At 23.9% G+C, this 14,083-nt stretch overlaps 1 protein-coding gene across 3 annotated transcripts in view; it reads right to left on the bottom strand.

The window, feature by feature from the left end:
- LOC114122033 (protein unc-13 homolog B) overlaps window positions 1-14,083 on the bottom strand; it is a 162,891-nt gene that overhangs the window by 121,626 nt on the left and 27,182 nt on the right. For all 3 annotated transcript variants that reach the window (XM_050197491.1, XM_050197490.1, XM_050197489.1), the window contains exons 14-16: window positions 13,892-14,042; window positions 10,244-10,864; window positions 6,209-6,832 (exon numbers count right to left, since the gene is read on the bottom strand). In XM_050197491.1, the coding sequence (XP_050053448.1) occupies window positions 6,209-6,832; window positions 10,244-10,864; window positions 13,892-14,042 (1,396 nt within the window). The remainder of the gene's footprint in view (window positions 1-6,208; window positions 6,833-10,243; window positions 10,865-13,891; window positions 14,043-14,083) is intronic.

Here is a 14,083-nt window from a genome sequence, read left to right on the forward strand (position 1 = left end):
TATAAATTATTTTCTGTAGTAATAAGGTATGAGTCAATTCAATTAAATTACTACCAATTTTCCTAGCTCATCCATCAGAAGTTATTTTTTTTTTATCACTTTGAAAACCAATATTGAACTTAAAAGTAATTATAGCGTGGTCAAATCGTATTCGGTGAAACATTTGATATTTTTTCTCCAGTCAATTTATCAAAGAACCGCAAAACTTTCAACTAGTGTAAATGAAATATGTCATGTGCGTTATTATTACTCTTATTAGATTAGAATTTAATAAAAAAACTAATATAACTTCAATTTCACAATATTCTTTATTACTTGATTATTATTTGAACTAAATTTTATTGTACATTCAACGAGCATTGTAACATATAAATGTATTCGTAATATCAATACCAATATCATAACACCTAAAAAATCTATACTATTTTAAGCAATATAATTTGTTTTGTAGTTGTTTATAGAAAATAAAAAATTATAACTCCTGAGGCCATTTACTTTAGATCGAATACATAAAATGAAATAATAACAGTTAATTTGATAAAAACAAGTTGACACCTATACACTCGTAATATAACATTGAGTTAATATTTATTTTAAGCTACCATTTAGCGACGGCCGTCTTTTGGTAATAATTCTACATTTTCTATTGATAATTTCACCGCACCGAATTCTCGCCGACTTATTAGACCTCTAAAGAAGGCCCTAGTGGCTAACCTAAGGTAATAAGTATTATCATCGAGTATGAGATACTACTAGGTATTTAGGTGTTCTAATAGTATCTATTTTACTCAACGACATTCACACTATACAGGCTTGTGAATTTATGGTCTACAACACGTCCCTCGTATAACAATACCTATTATAATCATATATTATGTAGGTACTTATGTGTTTTAACGTTTTGTCGTGTGCGCGTATTTAAATACAAGGATGGTCAGAAACCAACGTTGTAACGGTTAAGGTCAACCACTCGTCTAGCCCGCATTTCCATTACACATTTCCGCACACACGCACCGGTACCCTGTACAAAAATTGCCATTCGTTCCATATACACATGGTATTATAATATATATTATGTGTACGCCACTGTGGCCCCCTCGTATTTAGTTTCGTTTTGTTTGTTTGTTGTTGTTTTTTTTTTATCATTTCATACGACCCAATTCGGGAGTCGGTAAACGTGATATTTAAATGATATATACACTGGGGCCCAGTTGTCATTGTAGGTACATAGAAATATTTTACGATAATATTATTATAATTTATAATAATATTATGACATATCGTATTGCCTTTATGTGCGTATGCCGTGTTAACATTATTACGTATATTTTCGTTTCAACGCCGCCACGCGCCAACAGAGAAAAATATTTTAATGCCGTATTTAATTCAAAAATATCTAAGACATCGTCGGTGTATAATATTATTTAATAATATACACGCGCACCACACATAATAAATAGCGAAGGGTGTGCTGGAAAACGTTCAATTTTCCCTTCCCAAACGGGTCAAGTGCTCGGAATGATTTCCGGATGGTTAAACGCATAAACCCGCGCGCCGCCCATACCGCCGCCATCACAGGCGCAAACGAAACTAAATGCGCGCGACCAAATTTCAACGGAATTGATCTCCACAAACATAAATCTAGAAAATGTAATCATAGTTCGTCTGTGTGAGGTTTGCGACGAATATATATTATTATTCGCGTTTGACCAGAAAACCGCGCACTTGGAAAATATTCCTCAACCGCAAGTTTATTCATTTTGATGTGATAAAATATTTTACATTATAGCTTAGCACTTATAAATAATGAAATAATTATATGTTAATTGTATTCATTATCACGGCATGCATGTTCATATAACGAGTTTTTTGTTCGACTTAGCGGTAACACTATTCTATAAGTAGTGGTCCCATCCTCAATTATTTTATCATCAATATCAATATAGTCTATAAAGCCGATTGCTTCATTAACCTAGTTCCATTAGTTACCGAACGTTTGCACTAACTTCTATGTCCTATAATGATTTGACTAAACGACCGGAATTCCAATACATAATCTATTATGTATTGTAATAGGTACTCGAACAATTATAAGTATAAGCAATAAAATACCTACCTGTAAATTTAAATCTTTAGTGTATATTTGTACGTTATTTTATCTAAATAAATTTATACATCGCTATTATTCGTACTAATCGTTTTCAAATATTAAAAAAAAACTCCAGTCGGTATATTATATCAAATATCGTGTATAGAAATTTATTACAAAATGTATTATATAAACAACAAATTTCCAATTCTAAATTATCCAATTTTGAAATTCAAAAAAAATTCTCTACTAACAACTAACTTGACATGTGTAGAAATGAAGAACTAAAAAGATTAAAAAGTTTAGATTCATATAACATATACTTGAAACACTCTAAGATTACAAATCTAAACTATACTTAAACAAAGAAGACAGATTTATATATAATAATAAATAATGGACATTGAGAGTATATATTATATAATTAGTATACATTCATTAACAATTCCAAATTAGAGCGCAATCCTTTAAATCGCATGCAATCAAGCTAAAGTTTAATTTTTTTTCACTCTCATTGCATTTACCCGATACTCTCTGCCCTAGTCCCATCGTTATAAATGATTGAGTAGACATACATTTTGATTGATGTCGAAAGAAGTTTTCAGCTGTACGTTTTTATTATTATTATTATTATTATGCAAATAAACAACTTTACTATAGTCTCCCAGCATTCATTGATTATTCAGTCAATTATAATTTCAGTAATTGAATCAGTACAGGACATGATAATATTATAAATTATAATACCTATACAAATATCTAACGTATAATCACAAATTAAATATTATTCTTAAAATTATTATATTACAAATGTAAAATATTTAAATTTATTTGTTAGTTCATACTCTTTATCGGTGTTTCTAACTACTTTTTTAAGACATTATCTATCTATATATCATAGTTATAAGTATTAAAGTAACAAAATTATAAGTATTTTGAATTACTTCAAGATTAGTAAAATTAAATCAAAATTATTCAATAATTGGAACATAACTTGTATTCTAAGTTACACCCAAAATCATTTGTAATATTAGGAATATATTATTCACTTCTAAATTAACAAAAAAAAAAAATTAATATCAAATAACATATCATTATATGTTATGAAGAGAAATAAGTATATGCGTATGACACATAAATGACTTGAATTCGCTAATCGATATTATTGTAAATATAAAACAACCATAAATTATAATATTAGAAATAAACTTTATATACATAGCTATGCATATATATTAATAATGATTTCTATAATAATGAATTTCTGTTAAAAAATGTATTAATACAAAAAGTTAGAAGTTAAAATACTCCATTGTTGTTATATTATTCTATTCTCAGATTTTCATACAGCATTTTTATTATAAAAAAATGCATTCATTTTTTTCTTACGAGAAATATAGTACATGACAAAGGCATTTTATTAAGAATTATTTTATAGTAACTCATGTAATCCATTAAAAAATTTAAAATTTTGAAAGGTATTAAAATATATATACATAAAATAAAGAAATTTGATAGTGGACGTTATATTTTAATTCATAAATCACGAAAAAAATATTCGATCAGGTGAAAATCTTAAAAAGGATAGCCATTATTTATGTATATTTCTTTACCCAAAACATAAATCTACAAAACCTATTCAACTATTTTTCGCATTTACATAAAAATATATGACATAGTGAAAACCCTAAATATATTATAAATAATTCACAGAACTAATAATGTTATATTTAACATGTTTTCAAAAATCCGTTGCTTTCATAGATAAAATATTATAATATCACCTGTTTTTTTAACCCGAAAATATTAGTACTGTACATTCAACACAATTTAATATTATTGTAAAATCGAATGCCAGAAATAGAAGATAATACCTAGGTACGTAGTACCCTTATAAGTTCACAACCAGCACACTGCTAAGTTAAGCTGCACAAGTTATAATGCTTTCAACTTGGTATATAATTTATTATTAATCCAAGTCTTCAAGTGGTATTAAAAACTTGTGATACAACTTTGTTGCTATAAAAGTATAGTACCGTAAGTATTGACAGTCGTTTATAGTGTTATTTTATAATTCAAATAAAATACTTTTAATAATATAAGTTTATTACATACCGACATTTTTTTTTTTTATTATATATTTGAAACGTTTATGTTTAGAAAAATTTATTAAAGAAAAATCTAAAAAAATTTTTTTTCAAACTATCAACAATATTATAGTGTTTTTTTTTTTATTAAAAATGTATTTAATTTATTTAAAAAAAAAAGTATAATTACCCGTCCAATTATATTTCTTTAAATGTTATACAAAATAAAATATTCAACTTATTATACAGAAAATTAACCACAGAGCGTGATGTTACTTTGCGTGTTCTATAATCTGGAATGTTTTTCTACAGTGTATTATGGTTTAAATAGAGAGGCACAAGGATTGATGGAGTGCAAAAAAACGTTCTACTTTGACATACCATTTTTTTTCATATTCCATAAATTTACCCATCAATTTTAAAATCTGAATAATTCTTTAGTGTACACATTATACATGGTTGTAAATAAATAATAAAATATTACATTTTATCCCCTCGTTTTTAATGATTTTATTCATAATAATGGAATATCATTTTATACCATAATAACCAGATTACCGAAAATGTCAATAGCACCGTAAAATAAATGGAAAACTATAGTACGTCTCTCTTTCATTTTAATAATGGTATGTAGGTTGTTAAATACTAATAAAAAAATATACCATCAATGTTACCAAATAAACGACTACATATTAACGGATTAACTAAGCTGGTCAATGCTTTGATAATTTGGTAAATAATGATAGAAATAATTTTTGAACTATTGAGTTAGCAAACTGTTTAACGTTCATAGTAAACTATAAGTTACCATCAATAACATTGTCGATAATTACTTGTTGGAATATGTAAATTTGAATTTGCTATAGTTTAATATTCAACACCAGCAATACCGAAAATGCCGACGGATAACGTGAAAACATAACAAAAGCAAAATCGAGGTGATTTATGAACAGTTTTGAATTTCCAATACACTTAATTTCCTTCAATGTATGCGTGACACACATATTTATACGTGCGTGCACTGTACTAACCAATGAACAGAATAAAAAGCATACATTAAGACAATTTAATTCATAGCAATAGATATTCTTGGCTACAAACAATAATAGTGATATTATATTTAGTTGAATAATTCTGTACCTAATGAAAAATTATTAATTATTATCACTAAGATTATGAAAAATATCATAATATTATTCATAAATGTCAATATTTATTTTTCAAAACGTCCCAAACAAAAAAGGGTTTCCAATTCTATTTACCATAAAACAAAATCATCATTATTTGAATTTTCATATCAAAATATTGTTCTATGTTGTAAAAAAACCGACGTACTCTACTATTTTTAACGACCTACCTATATTTGTTCATTTTTAATACATTTTTTTTTTTTTTGGTAACGTAGTAGTCTATAAGGGTTTGTTAGGAATTTATTTATTGCATTTCATCAACTATGTTGACTATTTGTAAAACCAAATATATTTTCCAATAATACTTGATAAAAATTAATATTAGGAAAATTGATATATAATATATATTTAATTTATTAAATTAAATATATTTTATTTATATTTTCATTGTTGACTGAATTTATATAAAAACTACTTATATATTCACCTTTCGTACATTTTGTAATATCATATTATATGCTTCTGTATGACAAATATATTAAAAGCCTACACTTAAATAGAGGTACAAACAATTACAACAATCATTGTTGTATTTTAATCATGTTTTAAATATTTTACTTTTTATAATATATTATATATTTGATATAACACTGTATGTTTTACGTTACTACTTAATATTTAACCTGTAATATTAACTTCTTATCAAAATTTAAGCGTTAAGACTTTGTGTTTTATTTTTGTTTTTTTTTAAATAGGTATTAAGCCTTAAGTAAAAATTCAAATTATCAGCTTATTCCATTACCTTATTTTTTCGAAAAATTATTTCCATATCATTTTGTAAGATTTTCATTAATGCTAATTATAAAAAAATCAAAAAAAAGTATAATATAATAAGTACTTACATTTAACTGATGAACGATCTTGTTATATGCTTTGTGCCATCGCATTCTTGCCAAATTACTTTTCTCTTCAGGAGCTGTTGGTTCTGGAGGTCTAACTTCTTCAACTGATAACTCTTTTTCTTCTTCCAGATCCAGTTGATCATCATCCTCTTGGTCTTCAATACTATCTTGTTGTTCTTGCTGTAGCTGTTTTTGTTGTATCTGTTGTTGTTGCTGCTGCTGCTGTTGTTGTTGTTGTAGTTGTTGTGGTTGTTGTTGTTGTTGTTGCTGCTGCTGTTGTTGTAGCTGTTGTAGCTGTTGTAGTTGATGTTGTTGCTGTTGTTGTGATAAAGAAGGTGGATAATGTTTTATGGGACTGGAAAACAAATCAACAGAACCGGTGGAAGTGGGAATTTCTGGTAATACCCTAGGTGATTCCGGTTCGTCATTGTGGTCCTCCATTGGTAATAATTCATCTTGATAACTATCAGTGGATTCCTGTTGCCTTAATGTATAACCAACAGAAGATGACGTATCTTCTTTAGGTTTATACTGTTCATAACTATTTGTTTTTGGCGAAGGTACTTCTTGCATCCAACGTCGGTTAGACGTACTTACTGATGATACAGCCGTTTCAAAAGATTCCTATATAAAAAAAAAAAAAAAATGAGTTATACATTTTCAATTATAAATATGACATTATTACTCATATGGTCTTTGAAACCCCAAAGTAAAATAATGCAATATTTTAAATAATTTTGGAATTTAAAATGTATTATAATTTTACCAACAATTTACAACATTTGAAACAAATTTTGAATATATACATTTTTTTTAAATCAATTTTTATACTAGAGTATTAATTTTACATATGAGTATTATTAGTGATAACTCATAAAATAAGATAATATCATCATTTTATTTATAAAAAGTATTTACTGAAGATATGTCTAACTAATTAAAAGTGAAAATCATTTCTAAATAAAAACTTAATATCATAAGTAATACATAATTTTACAAAACTTCAGATTCATATAAAAATGTGATTAAAATAATAATGGAATTAAAAATAGTTGATTTACTTAACTATTCACACTATTCATAGAGTACACTTAATATTGTATAAGCTTTATGCATATAATATAGTATATTTCTAATATTAGTTTAAAATAACATTTCATAGTTGAACTGTCTACAATATTAAAACATTTTAATTTTAACTATAATTTTAGATTCATGTTCATTAATATTTTCAATATTTTAATACAAGAGGCAGGTTTAATCAATAATTGTACATGTATATATGTATACATGTTCATCAAGAAATGACGTAAATCAACTATTCCAATACCAGCATAGTATTTAATGAATTTAAAACAACAGAAATTAACTAAAATGAAAACAAGTAATCTCAAACGTTTAATAATTCATGCTTTATAAAATTTAATTATTCATTTCTGCGATTGCTAATTATCTGTGTAATTTTACATTACTGAATTTCAATTAGTTTGAGAGAGACTTTTTTCTTTCAAACCAGAGCAATAAGAGAGCATATTTTCATTTCCGGATTTTCTGATTTGAATGCCTTTTCCATTAGATCTTTCTGATAAATATTATATTTTATTAAATTTTAATTTGTAAATAAAAAAAATTAAACATTACAGATTATAATCTTAATAGTAATAGGCATTATATACTGTGTCATTTTTTTAACGATATTAACATACTTTTGTATTGATATATACAGTGTACTTTCGAATATCTGCGAGCGGATTATCCGTTATCTTCCGCAGAATCATCTACTTACATTGAAAAATATATATATCCTTAGATTATACAATATACATCATTATCGGTTTTATTGGGTTGTGGTAGTCGATTACTCGGTAAAGACGTAAAATAAAATACGCTTGTTTATTATTAATACTTTTTGATGATGTTCGATACGTTTAATGAAAAAAAAAATCATTATTCGCGGATTATCCGCGGAATTTGCTTATTTTTGGATGCCTTACGGGTCGCACGGTCTATTCCGCAGATATTCGAGAGTACACTATAATTTAAATATAAAAATCTGGAAAATTGATCTTAATAATATTTGGTTACTTCATAATTAAATAAATATTATTAGCATATTTTAACAATTCTGACATATTTAATAAATTTAACAAGAATTTTTAAAAATAATTAATTTGATATAGAATAGGTGCTAAAAAATTATAGATTGTGAAGAGTAGAAATTTAAACCCATCACAATCATTAAAAAATAATAAGCATATTTAATGAATCGGTTATCATTCTTAACATAAGTAATATAATGTTAAACCTTACATTTAAAAATATTCAACTATATAAATGATTATAGTAACTCATAAATTATTATAAAAAATTAAAACTTACACATTCTATAAGTTCATTATAGGAAATAGACTATAACTATAACTTTAATCATTTAATTCGGAATGAAAATTATAATATTGATTACAAACAATTTTAGCTATATTATATGATTTTACCGAAATTGAATTCTTAAAAATATACTTATTTGATATTCCAATAAACTTATGAGACCAATTTTAAGTTTATAATATACATCATAAGTTTCTTAAGTATAAAAACATTGTTTTAAAAGTACCTCAAAAATATCAACTGACCTTAAATACAGCTACTGGTTTAAATTAACAAGCCTTAAATTTAATCATAGCAATCTGAGTATAGTTTATAAAAAAATTTGGAAAAATAATATTCAACTATAAAAATATCACTCTTTAAGTTTCAAAAATTAAGTTTAAAAATATTTTCTGAATAATTAATAATCTTATTTTCCTTATTATATCATTGTGAAAAAAATTTGTTTTACATAATATAATAATACATTTTTTTGTTTTTTTTTTTTTTAAATATTTCAAAACGTGGATTGACTTTTATTAACAAATTATAACTTGTAAACATTTTCTCATAAAATTAAAATAAAACTAATGTTTTTTAACATAATAAATATCAAAATATGTTATTAAAAATCAAAATAATAATCTGATGTATAAATCAGGCAATATGTAAGTCATCCAGATTCAAAATATTTGAATTGATTAAAAAATTGTATGAAAAATAAAATATTTACTAAAGTAAATATCTAACCTAACCATCTATAAATTGTAAACATTTTTTATTGTGATTTACTAATTTAAATTTTTTTAAATATTTTAAGAGGCAAACATTCAAACTTGTATAAAGTATAATAAATATACATATAATTAAATTAGGTAATAAAATTTTTAATATATTTTTAGTCCAAAATTCATTTGAAAACCATTATATTGAAGAAATATTGTAAGTAATAATTATTACTGATTTCTGACATAATTTTATTATTGCCATCGTTTCAGTTAATTCTTTTTAACATATAATTATATAAACAACTTTAATAAAACCGCTGAGATAGAAATACCCAACAAACCTTTATGCTGTTTTTAAGAATATGCTAATGATCCAGGTATTTTTTAAAATTACAAATAAATGTTATCCTTTAAAATATCAAACATAAATTTTATAATTCATAAAATACGTTTTTCAGACCATAGGTATTTATTTATTAATTGTTTAGGAAAAACTATAAAGCTTGGTTGTCAAATAATAACTTTAAAAATAGTCATTGGAATATTAAAGTATAATATTATAAATAGTATTAAATAGTATTTATGAATTTAAAATTGTATAGATTTATCATATTATTTGCTATCAAATATATCAAAAACGATTGATCACAGAATATTATTTACAATTGTACTACTACCAATATTTTAGTTATTTAGTACCTTCAAATTGAAAAATATATTTTTCATAATTTATTTGGTAACATTATTGGTAAAATATTTCTTTAAATTCTTTTTTAAATCATGATTGGTTCTCATATTAAAGGATTTAATTAAATTAAGGTTTGTAAATTATGATCAATTAGCTTCAATGAATATATACTATGATCATACGTTTATTAAAATACCTAAATATCTTTTAAAACTAACTAAACTTAATAATTGAATAAAATGCATCGATCACCTCTTTATGATCTTCTTGTGATTCTGCTGAATCGTTGTGTTGTTGAAAAAAACTTCTAGGATTTTCTAAATGTTTCACTGTTCTTTGATAAAACTTCATAAATGTATCCCTACGGTTAAATCCTTCGGTCTCTTCTTTTTTATCATTTATGATATCTCTTTGACTTTCATATTCATTATTCGTACTAGTTAAACTCATTGAATTATTTTGTGCGTACTGTTTTTCGTGCTGTAAGTTAAGGTTATCGTTATAATATCCATCATCGTACTCTTCAAATTGCTCTTTATTTATAGTTTCTGTATATGTATAATCTCCATCTTTATGATCCAATGAACTAGACCTCTGATCAATACTGGGTCTTCGCTGAATTTTTTGATAAGTTTGTGGCATTGAAGGCGATTGCTTGATACGAGAGAGAGGTATTTGAGGTAACATTTTTTTGGTACTTGATACTTGTTCATTATAATAAGAATTTGAGTAATAATCCATATAAGGTGTTTTTTTAATGGGTATTTCGGGAAGTTGTTTATGCCTTTGAGCTGGTACAGCTGGTGATGATACTTCGTAAGGAATTTCATTATAATGACGATCTTCATAACTTTGGTTTGGTGAAAAATATACCTAAAAAACAAATTATATATAATTATAAATAATAATAAACTAAATTAAAAATGAACTATTTATGAAGTAAAAACTAAATTTTGATTAACCATCTTAAATATAAAAAAAAAATTATGAATATTAATATTTTTTATCCATTTTTTTTTATATGAAAAATCTTATTGTATACTAGGTATATTAAAAATTGAGAACCAGTTTCAATGTAATACAATTATAAACCAATAATTTTAGATTCTTAGCAGAGCGATGTGTTTTTGATTTTATTTTGTTTTATGGATTTTTATAGATTCAATTTTAAATTGCCCAATACTTATTTTTATCATAATTATGATAAAAAACAAAAAATTAAATAAAAACGGGAATTTTAAATTAAATCTAATTTTCGACAAAATCACAAATTATCACCAAACATTTATAGTATTATTTTTTTATTATTATTATTTATTAACGATAAAATTATCAAAAAAGTTTGACTATTTTTAAGTTATATTTAGTTTATTTATTTCATAAACGTCGATTAAAAATATTTGCAAGATAGAAATACTCTAAAATTTAAAACAAATCTACTCATAAGATGTTAATTTTTCAATTAAATAAATATGTAAAATCTAAAGTAATAATATTATTTTATACAGGTTTAAAATTAAAAATTTGTTAAAATTCATAAAAATCGATAAAATTTGTAAATTATTTTTTCGTCAAAATTAAAAATGTTGTACAATGTTCTTTATCAGTTTTTCAAACCATAATATATAAATAAAAAAAATCAACTGAAAAGCCAAATAAATTTTTATGAGCATTTTAAGTTATTTATGACATTCAATATTCACTTGTAAAAGTAGTTATTTCTTCACAAACAATTGTTGATATTCATATTTTATTGTATTTTAAAAAAAAATAATAACAGATTCTTGAAATTTTCATACATTTTTATATTATCATTTTAATTACTCAGTAAAACTTTCAAAATATTTTAGCTCTTTTTCAACTATACAAACTATACATAGATATAGAAGATATTTATCAAAGGTACCTATGACAAATGTTAATTATTGTTTAGTTTTTTTTGTATATATTATTGTTGATAAATAATTATTATCTGGGTCAAAGGTCTCGAAAATTATATACTCTTGTATAGATCCCATATACGTTTTTTTTTTATAGATACATACAAATATTAATACAGCATAAGCATTTTTTTTTTATATGCATTTGAAGTTAGAACTTTAACAAATTTTATCAAAATCGAGAAAAATGCAAACCATTTTGTACTTAAAAATGTATGAAAACTTTTCTTTTTGTATCTGAGTTTTAAAAATTGTATTCGAAATTCTTTATAAATATTTTATACTGAAACCAAAAAATCAAAAAAATGTATACAGAAAATTATTTGTTATTAATATATTTTTGAGTTTATATTTGTTAAAAATTACTTATTTAAGCGATAAATGATATTATTATGTTATTATTTAAAAGCATTATCTTTAGGAACTTTAAGTACCTTTTTAATATTTATGTATTTTATATGACTATGCATTTTATTGTACACCATTACATTTTTCGTTTATTTTAAAATATTATTTATTTATTTTACTATAAATCTATTTTTGCCGTTTTACTGTGTTTATAAAATTATTTTATAAAATTTTCAATTATATAAGTTAATATAATATGGTATAAATATATATTATTATAATAATAAAATACATATAATATAATAAACATAATATTTTCGGAAAAAATGATATCAACCTAGTATAATAATATTATAAAGTTAATTAAATGACTTAAATAGCTGTATTAAAAAACAAACCACACGGTTATATAGGCAGATAGACGTTTCCGCTCAGAATCATTTATCGTATACAATGTATAACATTGAATTAAAATTTGACACACCTATAACAGTAACCCACAATTGCAGAGCAGTACACATTTACCTTCTTCTTTTAATAATAAGTCATCACTATATTCTATGAAAAACTTAAGTAAATACATGATTTGTATCATAACATTTATAATTTTTCTAACAATATCAGCTCTAATTTTTAAAAACTATTTCAACATAACTAAAATTAAGTTATTTTTATAATTTAAAAATGGTAAGCGATATATTATTATTATGTTTTTGTTTCAAATGTTAAGAAAAATAAGTACAATTAACTATCTATTTCATATATATATTAAATATTAATTTTTTAAATTCAATTATTCTACAATACCTACCAAATAATAAATATCATAGTATGTTATTTTTGTTACTTAATATTTCCATTGTTTATTATTTAAAAATTAAAAATATTACTGAAATATGTTTGTTTACATTAAATTGTCTATATCCGATAAAAAAGATGAACTGGTTCTTTTGTAATTTTTCATTTGAATAATAACAATTATTTTATTTAAAAAATATAATATAAATCCAGAATAAAAGATAAGAAACAATTATTAAATAAAATAGAGTAAAATATATTACAATTTTAAATTAATGAAGAAATTCAATTTAATTGTTCAATGATTAAATAATCAACAAATTATGCTATTGAAAATAAATTATAATATTTACAATGTATCTTCATTATAATACATATTTAACTAAAACAAAAATATAATTCGTATTTAAGGTTGAATATTTTGACAGGCCTTACAATTTTTTCACCTATTTTGAAAATATTTATTTTATAATATAGATACTAGATATCAAGTACTTTAACAATGATAAATTAATTATTATTAAATACTAATTTTTAAATTGGTTTTTGTTGAGTATATAAGTTATAAGTTATAATCAATATATCTGTGACCTGCCTACTCTTATCTATCTGTAAACAAATAAAATTTGATAAATATGTGTGAATTGTATTTTTATTGTACTCAAAAGTCAAAAAATACAATTTAACATCACGCCTTACTCATTTTTCTACCTCGAAAACTAACAATAAACCAATATTCGATTGCTTTTTTAGTAAATGTAAAAAAAATAGTAGTTTTCCAGTTTCCAATAATATTTTTTATTGATTTTACTACCTCTTCGTTTTCTTCATCGACTTCTTGCTGAACGGGGTATGTGGTTTTTAGCTGTTGAGTGTCACTACTCGACCCAGGCGAATAGTAGTACTCTCCAACACCCCCGCCATCCCATTGACTATCTTCCTCTTTTTGGTCCGCATAACTATAACTACACACACAAAAATATAGTTTTACTTAAGTTGATAAGCA

The sequence above is a fragment of the Aphis gossypii genome, chromosome 1 (assembly GCF_020184175.1).
Source record: "Aphis gossypii isolate Hap1 chromosome 1, ASM2018417v2, whole genome shotgun sequence".
Lineage (NCBI taxonomy): Eukaryota > Metazoa > Arthropoda > Insecta > Hemiptera > Aphididae > Aphis > Aphis gossypii.